This window comes from Lepus europaeus, chromosome 12, assembly GCF_033115175.1.
Source record: "Lepus europaeus isolate LE1 chromosome 12, mLepTim1.pri, whole genome shotgun sequence".
In the NCBI taxonomy this organism is placed as follows: Eukaryota; Metazoa; Chordata; class Mammalia; order Lagomorpha; family Leporidae; genus Lepus; species Lepus europaeus.
This window is the reverse complement of record NC_084838.1, coordinates 40,541,590-40,565,673: the sequence shown is the minus strand read 5'-3', so window position 1 is coordinate 40,565,673 and position 24,084 is coordinate 40,541,590. Positions and strand designations below refer to the sequence as shown.

General features: G+C 44.2%; 1 protein-coding gene across 2 annotated transcripts in view; it reads right to left on the bottom strand.

The window, feature by feature from the left end:
* The window catches only part of KIF24 (kinesin family member 24), an 80,268-nt gene that overhangs the window by 10,593 nt on the left and 45,591 nt on the right, over positions 1 to 24,084 (bottom strand). For both annotated transcript variants that reach the window (XM_062208051.1, XM_062208052.1), the window contains exons 6-9: positions 17,571 to 17,658; positions 5,232 to 5,353; positions 4,335 to 4,440; positions 677 to 748 (exon numbers count right to left, since the gene is read on the bottom strand). In XM_062208051.1, the coding sequence (XP_062064035.1) occupies positions 677 to 748; positions 4,335 to 4,440; positions 5,232 to 5,353; positions 17,571 to 17,658 (388 nt within the window). The remainder of the gene's footprint in view (positions 1 to 676; positions 749 to 4,334; positions 4,441 to 5,231; positions 5,354 to 17,570; positions 17,659 to 24,084) is intronic.

Sequence of the window (24,084 nt, the reverse complement as noted above, 5' to 3'; positions counted from 1 at the left end):
GCTCAGCTCTAGCCATTTGGGGAATGAACCAGTGGATAGAAGATTCTCACCATCTCTGCCTCTCTCTAACTCTGCCTTTCAAATAAAATAAATAAATCTTTAAGCAAAAAAAATTAAGTTCTATAGTCATAATCTTATAACATGAAAAGTTAGTTTCACCTTTATCCCCATAATTACTCTGCTGGATATATTCAATGCTAACTATTTCTTCTTGAGAAAATGCTTTAAAATCACACAGGTAATTACATTATTACAGCATTCTACAGTTTGTTGTGCACATTACGATAGAGCATGGTTATCTTTCAGTATATGTAAAAATCTCATTCTTTTTAATTGTACCATTGTACTGAAACACTGGCCTAAGTCTTACAGCCAACCACGAAAGGGCCAAGTACAACCATACTACCTCTTCAAAGATTCCAAGACTCCACTCAATCAGCAAAAGTGTTGCTGTCCCTTTGGATTCTAGCTACAGGGTACTGCAGATCTCTCTGCCTGAATAAGTCCCTCTCTAAAGTCCTCATAGATTGAGAGCTCCCGGGAGGGAAGTGGCTCCTCTCCTTCTCTTGAAAGCACCTTGTCCTGCTGGCAACGAGTGCTGTCTGAATGAAAGAATGAGTGGAAGATGGAAAACATGAATCAACCAGAACAAACTCAAGGGGCACATTTAGCTTACCTGAGTTAACTTGCTTTGCCTGAAAGGAGTATGGGCATGTTCCTGATCCAGTGCTCGGATACATTCCTTCAGCTGGAAGAATGTGGAAGAACAACAATCAAATCCAGTATGACATACAAAAAGAGTTAAGAGATCAGATGCTCCATCCATAGCAAGCTTATGTTTCTTGAGGAGGGAGGGTGGCGGGAAGAGTTTGGTGCAGCAGTTAAGATGCCTCTTGGGACACTCGCATTCCATAGCGAAGTGCCTGGGGTCAAGTTCTGGCTCTGCTTCTAATGCCGGCTACCTGGCAGTGCAGACCCTGGGAGGCATCAGGTGTTGGCTCAAGTCGTGGGTCCTTGCCACCCACATGGGAGAACTGAACCGAGTTCCTGACTCCTGACTTCAAACTAATCCTGACCCTGCCCCAGCTGTTGAAGGAATTTGGAGAGTGAACCCACAGGCAAGAGATCTCTTTTAATTTATGGGTCAAAGAGAAACAGAAGTCACCGTGACAGAGCTCCAAATAGCCAAATCTGGTACCACTTGAGCAACAAAATAAATGACAGAAATAGATTATAATCCAATGAATAAAGGAAATATCTATCCACTGATATGAGAGGTCTTCAAAAAGCTCGCGGCAGCAGGTGAGCAGCGGAGGTGTGCACATGTGAGACGCCAGCTGGGATGGTTGTGTGCTTTAGACGCCAGCTGGGATGCTTTTGTTCCGTATCAGAGTACCTGGGTTCAATCCCTGGCTCTGGCTCTTGTTGGTGAAGACCCTGGGGGACAGCAGTGATGCTCAAGTGGCTGGGTTCCTACTCTCCATGGGGGAGATCTGTATTGAGCACCCAGCTCCTGGCTCAGTCTTCAAATCAGACCCAGACCCAGTCAGCTGTTGTGGGCATTTGGGTTGTGAGCTAGTGGATGGGGAGCTCGCTCTGCCTGTCTCTCTTTGATTCTCTAACAAATAAAATTTGTAAAAAAGCTCATGGTGGCAGGGAGGGTGGTATTGTGGCACAATGGGTTACACTGCCACTTACAATGCTGGCATTGCATATCAGAATGCTAGTTTAAGTCCTGGTTAATCTACTTCCCATCCCTGCTAATGTATGTGCGAAGGCAGTGGGGGATGGCCCAAATGGTTGGGCCCTGCTACCCAAATAAAAGACCAGGATAGAGTTCTTGGTTACTGGCTTCAGCCTGGCCTAGCCTTGGCTTCTTACAGCCACTTGAGGCATGAAAGAGGGAATGAAAGACCTGTCTCTCCTTCTCTGTTACTCTCCCTTTCAAATAAAAAAAAATTTTTTTTTAAAAAGGATCATGAAAAATGTCTATTACAAAAAAAACCCTGCATTTAAAAAGTTTTTGCATCAACATAAACTTAGCTATTAATACCATTTATCATGAACTTTTTAAAAAGATTTATTGTATTTATGAGGGAGAGGGGAGAGGGGAGAGGGGAGAGGAGAGAGGAGAGAGGGAGAGGGAGACTTATATCTACTGGTTCATTCCCCAAATGGCCACAATGGCCAAAGCTGAACTAATTTGAAGCCAGGAGTTTCTTCCAGGTCTTCCACACAGGTACAGGGGCCCAAGCACTTGGACCATCTTCTACTGCTTTTGCGGACCATAGCAGAGAGCTGGATCAGAAGTGGAGCAGCCAGGACTCAAACTGGTGCTCATATGGGATGCTGGTGCTGCAGGTCGAGGCTTCAACCCAGTGTGCCACAGTGCTGGCCCCTCTCATGAACCTTTTTTTAAAAAAAGATTATTTATTTACTTACAGAGAGAGAGGGAGAGACAAAGAGATCTTCTACACGCTGCTTCACTCCCCAGCTGGCGGCAAGAGCCAGGGCTGGGGCAGGCCAAAGCCAGGAGCCATGAACATATGGGTCTCCCACGTAAAGGGAGTCATCTTGCGCTGCTTTCCCAGGCACATTAGCAGGGAGCTGGATTAGAAGTGGAGTAGTGGAACTCGAATTAGCACCCACACGGGATGCCTGTATCACAAATGATGCCTTAACTGCTATACCACACGGCCAATCCTATGAGCTTTTTGAAGTGCACTCATATAAAAATTTAATAAACTGGGGAGAAAGCGCAGTTTTTCTCACAGCAGAGTTCCAACTAATCAACGAAGAATGACAGGAATTCCATCAGGTAAACACCATGCTAATAAATGTTGCAGGTAAGAAGTACCGAGAGATGCTAAAATTAGAGAGTAAAAGGCTGTTATAAAACCAGGTATTTGTACAGTTTCAAAGTATCTGCTACATATATTTATAATTACAAAGAGGCAAACAGTAATTTCATAGTGGAGAAACCTAGCATATACCACCTTAACCAATAAAGATTAACATCACCAGTACTAAGATGGACTGACATCACATACTGTTATGGATTGTTTGTATCCCCCCCAAATTCATATGTTGAAATCCTAACCCCAAGGTGGTAGTGTAAGGGGTTGGGCCTCTGGGAGGTGTTTAGCCCATGAAGGTAGAGCCTGCATGAATGGGGTTAGTTAGTGCCCTGATAACAGGCTCCAGAGAAGTTATTTGCCCCTTTTCATCATGTGCGGACACAGTAAGAACTGGGCCTTGATCTAAAACTGCCTAATCTCTAGAACTACGAAAAATAGATGTCTGTTGTTTAAGCCACCCAGTCTGTGGTGTTTTTGTTATAGCAGCCCAAATGGACTACTGACACGCACCACTGGATAGGACACACCTTGAGAGGGTAATGCCTTCCACGGCATTGCCACTAAAAACTTGTAATTTCAATCTAATCATGAGGAAATTAACAGAAATTGAGAGTCTCCAAAATAACTGGCTGGCACTCTTCAAACATGTCAAGTTCATGAATGGCAAAACTGAGCAGTTGATGGAGACATGACAACCCAAAGTGATACAAGATCTCGGCCCTGAAAAAGGATAGCAGCAGGACTTAAATAATGTGAAGAAGCACATGACAGCACTTATGCAGCTTCGGATCAGCGCAGCGCGCCCCTGCACCCATGTGGGAGCCCTGGAAGAAGTTCCTGGCTCCTGGCTTTGGACTGGCTCAGCTCCAGCAGTTGCAGCCACCTGGGGAGTGAACCAGTGGATGGAAGACCTTTCTCTCTCTTTGCCTCTATCTCTCTGTAACTCTGCCTTTCAAATAAGTAAATAAATCTTTAAAAAATTAAGAATCCTTATTTCTCTGAGATATATAATAAAATACTGGTAGAAGAAATGACAAGATAACTAAGACTTTTCTTAAAGTAATTCAAACAGAGAAGGTTAAATTTTTTTTTCTATGTTGATAACTGTCAAAGCTAGGAGACAGGTATATGTGAGACCATTGTACTATTTGTTCTACTTTTGTATGTTTGAAAAATTAATGCAATTTTTAAAACTTGCAGAGAGGGAGAAAGTTTACCATTTAGCAACTGCAGAAATACTTCTGTTCCTAATGGGGACTGACCACAGGAAGAGAAGGCAGGGAGAAAAAAAAAAAGAGTTATCTAGAATTGTCAAGAGTCTGACTGGGTGCCCTCTAACCCCAACTCCAGAATTCCAGGTAAGAGCACATTTGTTGCTCTACTGATTTCCCCACCTCCCTTTACCCACTCTGGCTGATTGTAAAGGGAAAAATCTCTCCAGAAGGAATTTTAGAATGAGGATTTTGAACAACTTACAGCCAAAAGACTCTGATTTATTTCTGCGCCTTCCATCTTTGTCTGCCTATCTGAGTCCCTGGCATCTGCTGCTCTTTCACTGCCAGCCAAGTCAATAAAAGAGATCCTAGAGAAAAGAAACAGCAAGAATGATTTTTGGGGGACTATTGACATTTTGTGACCTCAGGAAGAAATACTGGCTCATCCTCAGGAAAGAAAAAACATTACTCTCAGCATTCCAAAAGCATCACAAGATTCTGATCTGTCAGCTGCTGTTGGAACTGTTCACGCGGGTACTTCCATTGGCTTTAACCATGTGAGAAAGAATGAGTGAAATTAACAAAATATTCTTTTCTGTAAGGCCAAATGAGCACGATGCAAATCACTTATGTGACCACTTAGATAATGAAATACAAACTTTCGTGGGCTACTTTCCAGTTTAAGAAAAAAGAAAGAAAGCAAGAGAGAGACTCATTACTCAAAGGTGAGATAGGCTCATCCATCAGTGTGGCAGAGAGTTGCTAAGATAGCACTAGAGAGGCGATGGATGTACCCAATTGTCTCACAGCTTCTTTCAGGAAGAATGGATTAATAACTGCCCCTCCCCCTTTCTTTATGGCCTGTGAGCTCTCTAAGATGCATTTTCTGCTGTTTCTCTGCTGATACTGTGTTTTATGTTAGAAGCAATCAATGTCCCTTCTAATAACTTAGGGTTGACCAACAATAGGTCATTACTTCATGGTTAATCAACTGATGGCACTTTAGTACAATGATTTATTTCAGGGCTAACAACTCAACTCTGTATCCCTGCAATGAAAAATTCTATAGTGGGAGGGTGTTCTGTTGTTGACAACACATATTTCAAAGTCATACTAAGGAAAGGCAGACAATGCAATTCCCTGCATATTTCCAGCTTACCTGCCAAATGTCCTCTTGGCTGAATCTTTGATCTGAATTTGGATGATAGCATGGGAACGAGAGGAGTCTGCATTAACTCCAGTGGCTCCAGTGCTGCGCTCCTTGCTGCCCTTTAAGATCGCCTGAAAACAAAATCCACAGGATGACTTCCCCCAAGGAGCAAACAAAACCCTCTGGTTCCTAAGAGTTGGCTAAGAGCAGCAGAGATCAAGCACAAAATTTGGTCAGTACACTACAGTTGTCCAGGTGGAAAGCTGCCCAAACACTAAATCATATAGACTAAGTACCCAAAGGCAATGAGAACAATATGGAATACTAATCTTGTCAGAGAACATTCAAAAGCTCAAGAGCTAATTTACTTCTTGATCTCATATACTCGTTTTAATATCTTTGATGGATTTAGACTAACTAAAAATCCCCAGGGCATAACTGGGCTCCAAGCAAGGTCTCGTAATACCCATCTATCTTAGTAACTGAAGCAAAGGACAGAAATGTGCATCATGGAATGACTGATCACATCCACCTGTTCACCCAGGATGTAGTCATAAAGGGGGCCAGGCATGAGGTATAGAAACATGGAAGTGACGAGTTACTGTAATTACTATGAGCCCATGATTTCCCTTGAGAACAGTCCTCCCTCCACTCCAACTGGGAGCAGACTAACTGGGGCTCCTCTGGCATCCAAAGCATGAGGGAAGGGGGAGGGGAAGCCATATTTGAACATACTGCCCTGATTTTGGACAGGGGGAGGAATCTCAATTACTAAGAATTAAAAAGGTGAAGGACTTTAAAAACATTATCTGTTAGAATCCCCCCAACAGCCTGAGGTGCTGACTAAGTATGATTATCACCAGGTTACAGCTGAGGAACAAATCCAGCGGCTGATCTGCTTAGTCTGTTGTATGGCAGAGCCAAATTCCACATCTGGTATGTCTGATTCCATGTTGTTTCTACTACACCGTGGGGCACTTATGATGAATTCATTTATTTTGGAGTGGAATTAAGAGGAAGGAAATCCTGTCTTTTTTCCCAATCTCTCAGAATTTTAATTGATATCATATTGAACATAGTTTCCAAATCAAGTACCTAAAAGTTGAGGGTCAAACTTCAAAAAGAGGCCATAAAATATCATTTCAAGTAGGGGCAGGTGGTTTTCTTTATAATTTAACTAAAAATAAATTCTTCCACAGTCTAATAGCTATGTTTCTAAAGATTATATGAGACTTAAAATCAAACTTTAGAATAAGTGTAAACAGCTCACCAAAAATTTAAAGAGACTAAATGATAAATCTGTTTGTAAAGAGAACTTGCTAATTTATAAAGCTAGATCATCCAATACATGAACAGCATGTTGTTGAAGCCAGGAGCCAGGTGCTTCTCCTGGTCTCCCATGCGGGTGCAGGGCCCAAGCTCTTGGGCCATCCTCCACTGCCCTCCTGGGCCACAGCAGAGAGTTGGACTGGAAGAGCAGCAACCGGGACAGAACCAGCACCCCAACTGGGACTAGAACCCGGGGTGTCGGTGCCGCAGGCGGAGGATTAGCCTAGTGAGCCATGGTGCTGGCCTATCTCATGTCCTTCTGTCATCTCCAATTATCTATTATCATTCACATGTTTCAGGTTCAGAAAGATAAAGGATATGCTTAAAGATACATGGTACTGACACCCAGCTCCCTCTGGTTGCAAGGCTTTAATACCTAAGATTTCCTGCATAAATACCAAAAGGCCAAGAACGCTGCAGCAGTATGCCACTGTGTATAAAGTCTCTATTATCTGCATACCCCTGAGGCCCATCTAGGAGAAACTCTTGTGTGGGCCTGTTACTAATCACATTCAAGGCAATGAACAAATGGATACCTAAGGTTATCTAAAATGTCTATAATAATGGCTCAGGCAGGCTACACAGCAAGCTCATAGGTTGACAAACACCCTAAACAGCACTCTGGCCTCAGAATCGGCCCTTAAGGCATTCGGATCTGGCTAAAAAAGCCCATGAGAGCATTTCAGGAATGGAAAGCCAAGACACTCTGGCAAAAAATGGCCTACATGAAAGACCTCTGTGAGTAAGATCCAGTGGAAAGAAGGGACCATCAAAGAAAGAGGTACCTTTCTCTGAAGGGAGGAGAGAACTTTCAGTTTTATTATGGCCCTGTCTAAATAATGTCAGAGTTTGTGGACTCAAAAGGCTTCCATAGCCTTGGCAGCTCATGACAAGAGCCTTGGGTGATCACTGATGTCATAAATAAGAGTGTCAATTGTTAAATCAACAACAGGAATCACTGTGCACTTGCTTCCCATGTTGGACCTCTATCCTTTATGAGTTGTACTATGAGAATTAATGATAAAACTTGTCTTCAAATATTACTTTATACTTTGTGTGTGTGGGTGCAAACTGTTGAAATCTTTACTTAGTATAAAGTTGATCTTCTGTATATAAAGATAATTTAAAATGAAACTTAATGAAGAATGGGATGGGAGAGGGAGTAGGAGGTGGGACAGGAGTGGAGGTGGGAGTGCGAGTATGGGGAGGAAGAACTGCTATTTTCCAAAAGCTGTACCTATGAAAATTTATTAAATAAAAGAATGGCTTAGAACTCTACAAATCCTTGCTACTGAAAAAGAAAATGCCCATTAACTGCCTGACAAACAAAATCTTGATTTCATGGCCGGCGCCATGGCTTAACAGGCTAATCCTCTGCCTTGTGGCGCCAGCACACCAGGTTCTAGTCCCGGTTGGGGCACCGGATTCTATCCCGGTTGCCCCTCTTCCAGGCCAGCTCTCTGCTATGGCCCGGGAAGGCAGTGGAGGATGGCCCAAGTGCTTGGGCCCTGCACCCGCATGGGAGACCAGGAGAAGCACCTGGCTCCTGGCTTTGGATCAGCGAGATGTGCCGGCTGCAGCGGCCATTGGAGGGTGAACCAATGGCAAAAAGGAAGACCTTTCTCTCTGTCTCTCTCACTATCCACTCTGCCTGTCAAAAAAAAAAAATTGATTTCAAATCTGGGAAATGTGATGAGGCAGTGAGTCCTCTGGAAAGACAGGAAAGTCCTGGTAACTGCATTGGCAAGAACAAATAAACAAATACTAGAAGGAAACATTTCCTGGAGGAAGGACAATTAGGTGTGAAAAATAAAGCTGCCATCTATGCAGGCAAGTGGCCATGTCTGAGCAAGACTGAGGGTGATTTGAGAGAGTTAACAATTGAAGATGACACTTGAGCAAACACATAAGTGATGCCAACAGTGACACCTGAGTTAGCAAGTGCTGTTGTTTCAAGCCACTAAATGTTTATGAGGGTAACTACGTCAGATATCCGTAATTTAAACTAACTTTCCAACTCCATCTCAGCTGGGTACTGCTTGTACAACACTGTTTATATTGTAGACTGAGGGTATCAGTGGCAATACAACAATATATCATGGAATAACAAGAAACTTCTGTTTTTTGGGACCGTATTTTTGGATAAGACAGTGTCATAAACTCTTCCAGAATAGAGGGGTTGACTTGATACCAGACTGCCAATTAGCACAATTATGGCCCAAAGCCAAGGAGAAGGAATTTCCTTTTGGTGTTTGTTTCTTTCTCATTTAATTGGTTTAATCTTGGGCCCTACATTGTGGTGCAGCAGGTTAAGCTGCTGCCTGCAATGGATGCTAGCATCCCATATTGGCACTGGCACTGGTTTGGATCCTTGCTGCTCCACTTTTTTTTTTTTTTAATCTTTTTTTTTTTCCTCAGGAAGGAAACATGAAGAAATCGGATATATGTAACTGTTGTGTGATTCTTTTTACTTTTACTTTTGAGCAAATGACACCAATTTCCCTTCAAATTTTAGCACTGATGCTAAGTTTTACTTTTTAGTGTGTCTGATAAAAAGAATTATATGAAGAGTAAAGAACAAATTACTAAAACAAATTTCAAAGGCATTTCTTTGCCAACATAAGAGAATTGTTTCCTGAAGACATTTATCACATAAACAGAAGGAAACTTCCAGTTTGAAACAAATTCACAATGATTAGCAAGCACCGTGGCTCACTTGGCTAATCCTCCACCTGCGGCGCCAGTACCCCGGGTTCTAGTCCTGGTTGGGGTGCTGGGTACTAGTCCCAGTTGCTCCTCTTCAAGTCCAGCTCTCTGCTGTGGCCCGGGAGGGCAGTGGAGGGTGGCCCAAGTGCTCTGGTCTCTGCACCCTCATGGGAGACAGGGAGGAAGTACGCAGCTCCTGGCTTTGGATCGGTGCAGCGCCGGCCGTAGCAGCCATTAGGGGAGTGAACCAATGGAAGGAAGACCTTTCTGTCTCTCTGTCTGTCTGTAACTCTACCTGTCGGCAACAGGCCCCTTGAAATCTGCATCATATGCCCTTGGCTCACCAAAGTCCTGTTCCTCAAAGGGACTGTCTGGTGGCTCTTCTTCGTCACTCATTAAGGTAAGGGGCTGTCTCCTCAGAAGAAGGCCTGAATCACGGCAAAGTTGAGTTGCTTAGAAAGGAGTATGCACTTGTTGTTAAGCACTTAACATTTACGGTGTTTTCTAATGTCTGTTTATTTGTTTGGAAGGGGGAGAGGGTGGAGAGAGGGAGACAGAGGAAGAGGGAGAGAGGGAAAGAGAGGAAGTAGAAAGGAAAAGAGGGAGAAAGGGAGGGAGAGAGGGAAGAATCTTATTATTTTTTTTTTTTGACAGGCAGAGTGGACAGTAAGAGAGAGAGACAGAGAGAAAGGTCTTCCTTTTTCATTGGTTCATCCCCCAATGGCCGCTGTGGCCGGCACACCGCGCTGATCCAAAGCCAGGAGCCAGGTGCTTCTCCTGGTCTCTCATGTGGGTGCAGGGCCCAAGCACTTGGGCCATCCTCCACTGCACTCCTGGGCTACAGCAGAGAGCTGGACTGGAAGAGGGGCAACTGGGACAGAATCCGGCGCCCCGACCGGGACTAGAACCCGGGTGCCGGTGCCGCAGGTGGAGGATTAGCCTATTGAGCCATGGCGCTGGCCTGCTCCACTTCTGATCCAGCTCTTTGATGGACCTGAGAAAGCAGAACATGGCCCAAATGTCTGAGCCCCTGTCTACCAAATGGGAGATCGAGATGAAGCTCCTGGCTTTGGCCTGGATCAGCTCCAGCCGTTGGCAGCCATTTGGGGAGTGAACCAGCAGATAGAAGGCATGGGTTTATTATTTTACATTTAAATATAGTTCATAAACCATAAAAATTCTTTCTCTTTCTGTAACTCTGCCTTTCAAATAAATAAATAAATCTTTAAAAAAATTGGTCAAATCTCCAGAAACTAAGAAATTATGAAGTCCAAACTTGCCTGACACTTCAGGCCAATGAAGGTCTGCCTGAGGGAAATAGTAGGGGTCAAAGGACCATAGCAAATAGGTTTCTGTAAAACAATTTCCTTTCAACTCTACAATGGAGAAAACTCTGGACAGTTTAAGAATGGTCACAGTCTCAGGGGAGCTCCTTCAACATGTCTCCAACCTGGCTTTTCAGGAACTAGAAAGCAACCATATAAAACAGATACATTCAGGTGCCATCGTGTTTTTTTTGTTTTTTTTTAAGATTTTTATTTATTTATTTATTTGAGAGGTAGAGTTACAGAGAGAGGGTTACAGACAGAGAGAGGGAGAGGTCTTCCAACTGCTTGTTCACTCTCCAGATGGCCGCAATGCCCGGACCTATGCCGATCCAAAGCCAGGAGCCAGGAGCTTCTTCCGTGTCTCCCAATGGGTGCAGGGGCCTAAGGACTTGGGCCATCTTCTACTGCTTTCCCAGGTCATAGCAGGGAGCTGGATGGGAAGAGAAGCAGCTGGGACTTGAACTGGTGCCCATATGGCATGCTGGCGCTGCAGGCAGAGGATTAACGTACTGCGCCACGGCGCTGGCCCCTATCATTGGGTTTTGGATCTCAGAACCCAGGAATCAGAATCACAGAGACATCAGGTCCCAACCCTTAGGCAAAATTTTCTTATTTTAGGAAAAAGAAGCTGTTATAAAAAGATATATGCCCATGGTGGGACACCCTGCCACTTCACACACCCTAGTCTAATGCTTAGTTTTGAAAAACCAACAGACAGGCCGGCGCCTTGGCTCAATAGGCTAATCTTTCACCTTGCGGCGCCGGCACACCGGGTTCTAGTCCCGGTCATGGCACCGGTTGCCCCTCTTCCAGGCCAGCTCTCTGCTGTGGCCAGGGAGTGCAGTGGAGGATGGCCCAAGTGCTTGGGCCCTGCACCCCATGCGAGACCAGGAGAAGCACCTGGCTCTTGCCATCGGAACAGCGCGGTGCGCCGGCCGCAGCGCGCCTACCGCAGCGGCCATTGGAGGGTGAACCAACGGCAAAAAGGAAGACCTTTCTCTCTGTCTCCCTCTACTGTCCACTCTGTCAAAAATAAAAATAAAAAAAAAATTTAAAAAAAATAAAAAATAAAAATAAAAAAAGAATAAGACTTAAAAAAAGAAAAAAAAACAACAGAAAAATTTCCCATAAACACTGCTGTCTGAATTTCAAACACAGCACCTTTAAATACCAAATTTTAAGCAAACAATCATGGAAGATATGACTATAAACATATTAGTTCATCGAATTAATGAAGAAAAAGTGATTTCTAGCCATATACTATGGGTAGTTTAGTACAGTGAAAAGGATATAAGCTTTAGAGTGAGAATAATCCAAACTAGAATTTAACTATTCAGTCGTGAGCTACATGATCTTTGGTTGTCATTTAAGTTTAGCCCATTTTCTCATCTGTAAGATAAGGCTTGCTACATTTACCTTATCATGATTTTTTGATGATTAAATGGGATAATTCATTTCTAGCACTGCATCTGGGAAATAGTTAAGTGCTTGGTAAACATCTGCAATTTATTATTACAACCTGGTGAGAAGGGAGGCAGGACAGATCAAGGGTACAGTCAGCTAAACAGACTTTAATTCTGGTGCCCACTGAAGGCATTTTTACATTAATGGACCTGACAGCCTGCCTTGACCCTTGAGCTCGGTCGAAGGTTCACAAACTTCTCCCTGGAGGGATGTACTATGAAGCAATACAAACGGAAAGTCTTGTCAGGTACCTGGCCTGTCCTAATCTCGTCTTTATTCTAGCTGGGCTAGCTGGATGTAGTAGAATTGTTGGGTGTCTTAGGAGGTTCAGGTTCTTATCATTAACACAGGAAAGAATTCAAAGATGGGAATTCAAAGACAAAGGCTGGTAAGAAGACAGAATTTATTGACAGGTAAAGTACACATTAGTCAGAGTGTGGTCAGCATTGGAAAGATGACTTGCTGCAGTGCCCAGGAGCTGAGGTAGATTCCAAACTTTGGGCGAAACCCTTTACCATGTTCAGGGTAGGTCTTTGTTTGAACAGGCACAATTAGGATAACATGCTCTAAAATACACTGTATGTTTCATTAGCCTGAGTCTCAAGAGGTGTATTTTTTACTACTATAATGAAGCCAAAGTTGGTCAGCAGGCAAGATGGCTGCTCAAGCTGGTAAAACCTTGTTTTTGTTTATCTGCTCAGTGCAAGGAGATAGTTGGGGTTTGCCTACTTATTTGCTGATAAGGGCTGTTTCTTGTCAAGAGGCAGTTATGACAGCAGGTCACCAGCAGAGGCCAATTATTTGCCTATTCTGTTTCCCTAAGCCAACCATCTAGACTGCCTCCAAATGACTACGAGGGCAGCAGGTCAGAATCATCTGGAGGGCTTTTGAAATAGCTGCCCTCTTATTTACTTTTTGATAAGAAAATAAAATGGTACAGTCACTTTGGAAAACAGTGTGGCAAATTTTCAGAGTATGATCCAGGAGTTCTATTCCTAGGTACAGATCCAAGAAAACTGAAAACATATATCCACAAAAAAAAACTTACCCAGGAATGTTCATAGCAAGATTATTCATAATGGCCAAAACATAAAAACAACTCAAATGTCCATCAACTAATGAATGGACAAATAAAATGTGGTATTATCCATACAACATAATACTATTCCTCCATAAAAAGGAATGAAATACTGTTACATGCTGCAACACAGATAAACCTGAAAATATTATGCTAAATTAAAGAAGCCAGAGACAAAAGTAGCATATTGTATGATTCCGTTTATGTGGCCAGAACAAGCAAATCTATAAAAATAGAAATTAGTGGTCATACTGGGGCAGGAAAAACAGGGAGTGACTAATGATAGGTACAGGTATTCATTTTGGGGTGATAAAAATTTTCTGGAATTAACAGCAATGGCTGCACAATTTTATGAATATACTATTAAAAGCACTGAATATAACTCTTTAAGAAAGTGAATTTTATGGTTCATGAACTGTATTTAAATGTAAGATAATAAATCCATGCCTGGGCATCACCCGACAGATCCTGATCTAATATGAGGATTCAAGCATTTAAAGACATAATGATAAAACTGGGAAGATAGGCCACAGAATGAAACAATACGTTTATGAGACAAATGACTGACAAGACTCATATCTGGGGAAGCGCTTTGGCAGAGCAGATTAGGCTGCCACTTGCAATGCCAGCATCTTAAACGGGCACCAGCTTGAGTCCTGGCTGCTCCACTTTTGATCCAGCTCCCTGCCCTCCTTGGCACTTGGGAAAGTAGCAGAAGATGGCCTGGGTACTTGGGCCCCTGTATTCACATGGAAGACCAGGATGGAGTTCCAGGCTCCTAGCTTCAGCCTGCCTAGCCCCAGTCATTTAGGACATTTGAGAAGTGAAGCAACAAATGGAAGATCTCTCTCTCTCTGTATCTCCCTTTCTTTCTGTTACTCTGCCTTTCAAATAAATAAATCTTAAAAAAAAGAAAAAGACTCATATCCAGAATACACAAATTGGTGAGGAATAAAAAGACAACCTCCAAATAAGCAAAGGACCCAACCTGGAGTTCCCAAAAGAGAAAATCCAAATGATAAGTTAAAAATAAGAGAAGATATGCAATTTCATACTCATTCAGGGAAATGCAAATTAAAACCACAAAGAAGTATAATAATAAAATATAAATTTTCAAAAATCTTCAATAGAAAGTTCTAGTGAGACAAAGAGCAATGGGATCAGCCACATACTACTAGAAGGAGTGTACACCACTTTGGAAAACAGCTGACATTTAGTGAAGTTGAAGATATGCATGTCCTTCACCCCAGTGAGAACCCATGTGCTCTGTACTGAAATACATGTATAAGATAAGGACACTCAGAGTTACATTGTTCAGAATAGCCCCCAAGTGGATAAAATTCCAACAGCCCATCAATAAGAGAATGATAAATTGCAGTATGCTCCAATGCAGCAAATAAAAATGAACGGAATAACAACCATATGCAAAAACATAAATGGAACTCAAAAGCATAATGTTGAACAAAAGAAGCAAGACACAAAAGAATATGTACAGTGTGGCTCTATTCATACAATAGTTATATGATTTAGGGATGAATAAATAGGTGGTAAAACTAACAAAGAACAAGAAAGTGACTAGCATAAAGTCAGTACAAAAGCAAGTTACACAGCGGGGCGTGTGGGGTGCTGCTGTGTTCTATTTCTTGATCTGGATAGATAGTGCTTGTTCTTTATACTGTACACATTCTAGTTTTATGCATTTTTCTGTATAGTGCCATTTTTAAAGTGATAAAACAGGTTAAATCATTTTTTAGTAAGGGTAAAACTTCCAAATGATCTAATATAAAGACAAAGTTGAGGAATACTGCATTAAGGGAGTTTTCATCAGAAATACATGCATATAGAAGTTATTAAAGGCCCAGACTGGGGGAGGGATCTAAACATTATGTTAAAAGTGAATACTTCAGGCCAGCGATGCGGCTCAATAGGCTAATCCTCTGCCTGCAGTGCCGGCACCCCAGGTTCTAGTCCTGGTTGGGGCGCCGGATTCTGTCCCGGTTGCACCTCTTCCAGTCCAGCTCTCTGCTGTGGCCCGAGAGTGCAGTGGAGGATGGCCCAAGTACTTGGGCCCTGCACCCACATGGCAGACCAGGAGGAAGCACCTGGCTCCTGGCTTCGGACTGGCGCAGTGCACTGGCCGTAGCGGCCATTTTGGGGGGTGAACCAACGGAAGGAAGACCTTTATGTCTCTCACTGTCTAACTCTGCCTGTCAAAAAAAAAAAAAAAAGGGGGGGGGGAATACTTCAGAGGAAGTGGGGGGCTTTTTGGATACAGTTAGACAGTGAGTCTTTTTCTATTTTCTTGTATATATATATTTTTAAAGATTTACTTATTTTATTTGAAAGTCAGAGTTATACACAGAGAGAGAGAGAGAGAGGTCTTCCATCCGTTGGTTTACTCCCCAGTTGGCTGCACTGGCCCGAGCTGTACCAATCTGAAACCGGGAGCCAGGAACTTTTTCTGGGTCTCCCCCAACGTGGGTGCAGGAGCCCAAGGACTTGGGCCATCTTCTACTGCTTTCCCACGCCACAGCAGAGAGCTGGACTGGAAGAGGAGCAGCTGGGTCTCAAATTGGTGCCCATATGGGATGCTGGTGCTTCAGGCCAGGGAGTTAACCTGCTGTGCCACAGCACTGGCCCCTTCTTGTATATTTTTGTAATGTTTAGGTATAACAGTGGAAAAGTACTGCTTTTATTATAATAATCTAATTTATTAAAAGAAGATTTTAAAATTCTTTTGGAAAGATACACAAAAAAACTAATAAAATTAGTTGCCTCGGGGGCTTGGGTGTGTGTCACTGGCATCCCATATCAGAATGCCAGTTGGAGTCCTGGTTGTTCAACTTCCTATTCTGTTCCCTGCTATGTGACTGAAAAAGCAGAAGACTGCTCAAATACTTGAGCCCCTGCTACCCACATGGGTTACTTGGATGGAGTTCTTGTCTTTGGCTTTGGCCTGGTCCAGACCTTGCTGTTAGGGTCATTTAGGGAGTAAATCAAATTTAATAATTTTAAAATTTATTTTAATAAAGATTTAATAAATCTTAAGAAAAACTGGCTGCCTCAGGAAAAGGGAATGGAAAGGGTATTTCTCATTTTAAAAAGATCTATTTTGGGGGGCCGGCACTGTGGCATAATGGGTAAAGCCACTGCCTGCAGTGTTGGCATCCCATAGGGGCACTGGTTCAAGTCCCAGCTGCTCTGCTTCCAATCCAGCTCTCTGCTATGGCCTGGGAAAACAGTGGAAGATGGTCCAAGTCCTTGGGCTCCTGCACCCACATGAGAGACCCAGAGGAACCTCCTGGTTTCTGGCTTTAGATCAGCACAGCTCGGCCAGTGCAGCCAACTGGGGAGTGAACCAGTGGATGGAAGACTTTTCTCTCTCTCTGCCTCTCCTCTCTGTGTAACTCTGCCTTTCAAATAAATAAATAAATCTTATATTTTGGGGCAGGCGCTATGGCACAGTAAGTTAATCCTCTGCAGTGCTAGCATCCCATATGGGTGCCGGTTCTAGTCTCGGCTACTCCTCTTCTGATCCAGCTCTCTGCTATGGCCTGGGAAAGCAGAAGATGGCCCAAGGCTGGGCCTCTGCAACCACATGGGAGACCCAGAAGAAGCTCCTGGCTCCAGATCAGCCAGCTCCAGCCAACTGGGGAGTGAACCAAAGGATAGGAGACCTTTCTCTGTCTCCTCACCCTCTCACTGTCTGTAACTTTACCTCTCAAATAAAATCTTTTAAAATCTATTTTATTTATTTGAAAGGTAGAATTACAGAGGGGGAGGGAGAGGGGGACGGTGAGGGGAAGGAGGAGGGAGAGATGTTCTATCCACTGGTTCACTCCCCAAAAAAGCTGCAACAGCCAGGGCTGGGCCAGGCTAAAGCCAGGAGCCAGGAGCCAGGAGCCTCTTCTTTATCTTCTACATGGGTGCAGGGGCCCAAGCACTTGGGCCATCTTCCACTGATTCCCCAGGTGTATTAGCAGGGAACTGTACTGGAAGTGCAACAGCCAGGACTCAAACTGCTGCCCATATGGGATGCTGGTGTCGCAGGCTGAACCTGATAAGCTACAGAGACAATGCAAGGCCCAGAAAGGGTATTTTCATCAGTTTTTAAATTTTAAACCTAAGTGAAAATAAATGCTTATTTGACATTTTATTTTAAATCTTTTTCTCCAGCAGCTTTTCACAGAGTCCACTGCCACAGAAAAGCACATTCGCAGCCTTTATAACTGCTCTGGATTCTCCCATTCCCTACTTCCCTCTACCCTGTTGAGAAACAAGGTATCCTCTCAGAAGAGGACCAATATTTTACAAATGCAAGGCGGTGTGCTTGTCATTGCCCTTTTCCTAAATGTGAGTCCATTATACTAGCTTGGAGGCAAAACGAATGCTTTCTTTGTCCTTAGACTGCTACAGTGGGTTATTATAAAAAGAATTACTTACCTCTAAGAGGAGCTCCACACTATCCACCTGAAGCTCTCGCAGTCCCACTATCTGTACCACATGCTTGCTATCTTCTCTTGCGAAGAGCCTGCAGATTCAAAAGCATGGTTGGTATGGTTCTGCTGCTCTAAAAGACATTTGTTCTCTCCTCCTCAGTCACCATTCTACCACTCCCCCATTTAGTAGCCCTTTTGTCTTTTGGGTAGGAAGGATATGCATCCTCCCCTAATCTCACCTCCTGACCTCAGCTACAGGCTTCAGGGAATAGTCTGATTGCTGAAACAAATCAACATCTTTGGCTACTTTTAAAATATGAACACACAGGGGCCGGCACAGTGGCGTAGTGGGTAAAGCCACCACCTGCAGTGTCAGCATCCCATATGGGAGCCAGTTTGAGTCCTGGCTGCTCCACTTCTGATCCAGCTCTCTGCTATGGCCTGGGAAAGCAGCGGAAGATGGTCCAAGTCCTTAGGTTCCTGCTCCCATGTGTGAGACCTGGAAGAAGCTCCTGGCTCCTGATAGGTACAACTCCAGCCGTTGCAGCCAACTGGTGAGTGAACCGGCAGATGGAAGACTTCTGTCTCTCTCTGCCTCTCCTTCTCTCTCTGTGTAACTGACTTTCAAGTAAATGAATAAATCTTTTTTTTTTTTTAAATTTTTGACAGGCAGAGTGGACAGTGAGAGAGAGAGAGACAGAGAGAAAGGTCTTCCTTTGCCGTTGGTTCACCCTCCAATGGCTGCCGCGGCTGGCGTGCTGCAGCCGGCACACCGTGCTGATCCGAAGGCAGGAGCCAGGTGCTTCTCCTGGTCTCCCATGGGGTGCAGGGCCCAAGCACTTGGGCCATCCTCCACTGCACTCCCTGGCCACAGAAGAGAGCTGGCCTGGAAGAGGGGCAACCGAGACAGAATCTAGCACCCCGACCGGGACTAGGACCTGGTGTGCTGGTGCCGCAGGTGGAGGATTAGCCTACTGAGCCGCAGCGCCGGCTAAATAAATCTTTAAAAAAAAAAAAGAACACATAACCAAAACCTATGCCAATCAGTGCATGGCATGTTCCTGGCTATAGTGATTGGTTCAGGCTTGGATATGGGATCTATGCTGGACCAACTAAAACAAATTCCTCATCTATGGTTGTTAAGTGCTTGGTGGTGAGATGCTCTCCCTTCTCTGTTAGAAAGTGAAAACGCAGTCTTGGGAGTAGTGGCAGCCATTTTGTATCTACAAAGAGAGCTAATTTGAGAATGCAGTTAACACCAAAGAAGGTAGAGCAGAGAGATGCAAACAAACTGGGTCCTTACAATATCACTGAGCTAGTGTGGCTGGTGTTGTGGTACAGCAGATTAAGCTGCCACCTGCAACACTGGTATCCCATATGTGCTTGGCTTTGAGTCCTGTCTGCTCCAATTTCAATCCACAGGATGGAAGATCTTTGTGTGATCCTTCCCTCCCTCCTTCCAACTCCGGCTTTCAAATAAATAAATAAATATTGGGGGGAAAAAAGAATAAAAAACATCCTTGAACTGTTGGAAAAAACCAACCCTAAAGATGAACTGTCCTTTGGTCTTTCCAGTTATTTGAGCCAATGATTTCCCTAAATGGTAAGACATTAATAACAGAATCTTCTTTTATTTGCAGCATAAGGAGTCTTGATACATCTTCTAATGTAACAAGGAAGAGATGGAACTCCGTCTGGGTGCCTCAGGCCTGCATGTGTGGTAATGAACAGTTACGGTATACTATCATCATTAAGCCAGATCAACTTGGAGGTATGTGTTGAATCTATCACACCAACTTGGAGGTATGTGTTGAATCTATCACACTTTCTTTCTTTCTTTTTTTTTTTTTTTTTACAGGCAGAGTGGATAGTGAGAGAGAGAGACAGAGAGAAAGGTCTTCCTCGGTTCACCCTCCAATGGCTGCTGCGGCCGGCGCATCTCGCTGATCCAAAGCCAGGAGCCAGGTGCTTCTCCTGGTCTCCCATGGGGTGCAGGGCCCAAGGACTTGGGCCATCCTCCACTGCACTCCCAGGCCATAGCAGAGAGCTGGCCTGGAAGAGGGGCAGCCGGGACAGAATCCAGCCCCTGACCGGGACTAGAACCCGGTGTGCCGGCGCCGCAAGGCAGAGGATTAGCCTGTTAAGCCACGGCGCCGGCCCTCTATCACACTTTCTAAAAGTACCTCTCCCCTAATAAGATACTGATTAAGGTTAGGAATGGAACTCCACTTCATTGCCAAACACAAATTATTTCCTAATTTTTTTCCCCCTCAGGCTATGTGTCACCACAACTTTCCTGATTTTTACAGACAGAAGGGAGGAAAACAGCTTTTCCAGTCTACAATCTTTCAGAAAACAATTATATTGAAACAGGCTTCTGGAATAAAAGAAGAATCTAGCTTTCAGAGTCCTCAGGTCACTCCTAAATATACTTCCATGGCCCTATGCTCTGAGATCACCCCCAGAAAGGCTCCCAATGGGAAGCCCAAAACAAAATGCTAGATTTTAAAATCCTGTAAGCAAGAATTGTATTTCTATCACTTTTCATATAAGGGTATAAAGGGGTCTAGCACTGTGGCGTAGCGGGTAAAGCCACTGCCTGAGGATTAGCCATATGGGTGCCAGTTCAAGTCTTGTGGCTGTTCCACTTCCGATATGACTCTCTGCTATGGCCTTGGAAAGCAGCAGCAGATGGCCCGAGTCCTTGGGCTCCTGTACCCACACGGGAGAACCAGAAGAAGCTCCTGGCTCCAGATCAGCCCAGCTCCAGCTGTTGTGGCCATTTAGGGAATGAACCAGTGGATGGAAGACCTCTCTTTCTCTCTCTGCCTCTCTGTAACGCTGCCTCTCAAATAATAAAATAAACCTTAAAAACAAAACAAAACAAAACAAAAAAAAACAGGGATATAAAAACAATTTATTTTCTACATTTAGGAATTATTTTGAAGATATTTAAGATTGGTTTCCAGTTTAAGAGGCAGATTGAACCCATATACTTCTGTCTACCCTTATCAAAATCCAGTTATCACTATAGAAAATATATCTTATTAAGAAAACAATAGGAGGCCATCGCCGTGGCTCAACAGGCTAATCCTCCACCTTGGGGCGCCGGCACACCAGGTTCTAGTCCCGGTCGGGGCACCGGATTCTGTCCCGGTTGCCCCTCTTCCAGGCCAGCTCTCTGCTGTGGCCCGGGAAGGCAGTGGAGGATGGCCCAAGTGCTTGGGCCCTGCACCTGCCTGGGAGACCAGGAGAAGCACCTGGCTCCTGGCTTCGGATCAGCGAGATGCGCCAGCCGCAGCGGCCATTGGAGGGTGAACCAACGGCAAAGGAAGACCTTTCTCTCTCTCTCTCTCACTGTCCACTCTGCCTGTCAAAAAAAATAAATAAATAAATAAAAAAAATAGGATAAAGCATAACCGCATAAACAGAAAAATATCCTATCAGTGGATGAGAACATTACAGAAGTCTCAAGAATAGAAAACAAAGAGATCATATTTTCTAATTCACCAGAAATATTTTAAAAACCCCACAGCTCAAGACACTTGCAGAGTTAAGTGTGAATTTTCCACAGTGAATTTCAGAGAAACTTCAAATCCAGGAGTTATATATTCCTATCTCCCTGGTGACAATTAAGAATGCCAAGGGTAATAACCTAGGTAATTACTTAAAGCATTGTGCTATGGTTTGGATATTTTTAAATATTTATTTATTTATTTGAAAGGCAGAGTTACAGAGAGGAGAGGCAGAGAGAGAGAGAGAGAGTGTGTGAAAGAGAGTGAGAGTGAGTCTTCCATCCTCTGGTTCACTCCCCAATTGGCTGCAATGGCCGGAGCTGTGCCAATCCAAAGCCAGGAGCCTCCTCCGGAACTCCCATATGGGTACAGGGGCCCAAGAACTTGGGTCATCTTCTACTGCTTTCCCAAGCCATATAAGAGAGCTGGATTGGAAGTGGAGCAGCCGGGTCTCGAACCGGCGCCCATATGGGATGCTGGTACTGCAGGTGGTGGCTTTACCCACTACACCACAGTGCCTACCCTGGATATGTTTTGATTGTATCCTCGAGAGCTTAGTCCTCAGCGTGGCAGTGTTTTGGTGGTAGAACCTTCCAGGTGGAGTGGAAGGTAATTAGGTCATGGGGCCCCCTTTCATGAATAGATTAATGCTGGTCTCATAGGGTGGGCTGTGTCTTATAAGAATGAATTAGTTCCTCTAAGAGCATGTTGTTATAAAAAAAGTAAACCTAGCTCCTCCCTGCTCCTGTTCCCCATCTTGCCATGTGCTCCCACCATTGTGATACCATCAGCCACGAGACCCTCACCAGAGCCAAGCAGATACTGGTACCATACTTTTGAGCTCTGTGAGCTAAATAAATTTCTTTTCTTTATAAAGTACCTTGTCTCAGGTATTTTGTTGCAGCAACATAAAACATAAAACAGACTATGAAAAACTGCATTCAGAAACAGCTAGATGGGGCTGGAACTGTAGCACAGGGTGTTAAGCTGTTGTCTGGGACACCGTTATTCCATATTGGAATGCTAGTTCAAGTCTCAGATGCTCAGCTTCCAACCCAGCTCCCTGGTATTGCATGTGAGAAGATAGCAGAAAATGGTCCCCTGCTACCAATGTAGGAGACTTAGATGAAGTTCCCAGTTTTGGCCTGGCCCAGTCCCAACTGTTGCAGCCATTTGGGAAGTGAACCAGCAGATGGAAGATCTCTCTTTCTCTGTCTCTCTGCCTTTCAAATAAATAAACAAATCTTTTTTTTTTTGGACAGGCAGAGTGGACAGTGAGAGAGAGAGAGAGACACAGAGAGAAAGGTCTTCCTTTGCCGTTGGTTCACCCTCCAATGGCCGCTGTGGCCGGCGCACCGCGCTGATCCAAAGCCAGGAGCCAGGTGCTTCTCCTGGTCTCCCATGTGGGTGCAGGGCCCAAGGACTCGGGCCATACTCCACTGCACTCCCTGGCCACAGCAGAGAGCTGGCCTGGAAGAGGGGCAACCGGGACAGAATCGGGCACCCCGACCGGGACTAGAACCCAGTGTGCCAGCGCCGCAAGGCGGAGGATTAGCCTATTGAGCCGTGGTGCTGGCCTAAACAAATCTTTAAAATGTGTGAAAAGACAGCTAGACATCCTAACTGCCCCTTCACACAAACAACTCCCCTCCACCCCACCCCAGGAGAGCACAACAGTGGACTTTATTCTCATGCCAAGTGTTCTTTAACGGAACTGGGTATTCTGACTAGAAAGGGCTCCTAATAAGGGTGTTGGTGCTTAGAAGAGAAGCCATGATTGAATTAACTTGAGGCGTCAAAATCGGCAGAGTATAAAAGGTAACAATTCCCAGAGCACCCCCACAACAGCATCCCTTTATTTGGCTGCTGTTGTTTAGGACCAAATCCTGAACACCCGTATTTTCTCTCAGTTGTGACATACTCAAAAGCCCCCTTTCTTTGTTGGAACAGTGCACAGAACAATGGCATACCTAAAGCTACCCACTGGCTTCTCCAGTTACTATCCTAGTGCCCATATACATCTGGGCCTGCCCTACATGGTGTTCCTATTGAACTGAAGCTGTTCACCCTTCCCCCATTCCACTGCTTGTCTGGAGCACATGGAACTTATACATGCTTTTAGTCTGCTCCTTAGAGGTTTGGACATCTTTGCTGGGGGAACGGGGAGGAGGGCAGGCAGCAGCAACTGGGGATAGGGGCCGGGCATTAGTCTCAAGTTGATTAGGTTTTCCCAGCCTTCAACCATGCCTAGCCTCAACTCACTCCTCCTCACATCTCCGATCTGGTTCATTCTGTTATGACAACCTTTATCCTTCTATTCCCCTATTCTCTCTGGCCTCCCTTTTCTCCCAGTCAGTTGATCCCTTCATAATTCTGTTGCCTCCTACTCAGTTTAAGTCATCTGTTCCAACCTAAATAAAACTTCATGTCAGAAAAATATAGTAGGGATTTTAAAAGCAGTGTTACTAAATATATTTCTAAAATTCTTTATTATGTTGTAAGGGCAAGAGTTTAAGCCTAATAAGAGTTAAAAGTCTAATGTGAACACAGAAGATTTTAACTGACTTTAGAAAACTATAATTAAGTTTACCCTTGGATTATTGGAAAGAAAAACAAGGGTAAGTAGGAAATCTTTATTTATAGTTTTCTCAGTGTAATAACATGTCAAAAGAATAGGAAGGGGGTGCTGGTATTGTGGCATAGCCAGTAAAGCTGCCATCTGCAGTGCCAGCATCTCATATGGGTGATAGTTTGAGTCTCAGTTGCTCCACTTCCAGTCCAGTTCCCTGCTAATGCACCTGGGAAAGCAGCAGCAGATGGCCCATGTGAGAAACTTGAAAGAAGTTCCTGGCTCCTGGCCTTCGACCAGCCCCGCTTTGCCCATTATGGCCATTTGGGGAGTGAACCAGTATTATCATTAAAAGAATGAGGATATAGATCGTTTAAAAATATTAGGAGGCCAGTTTACATTTTTTCTAGCTAAATTTAAAAATTAAAAAAAAA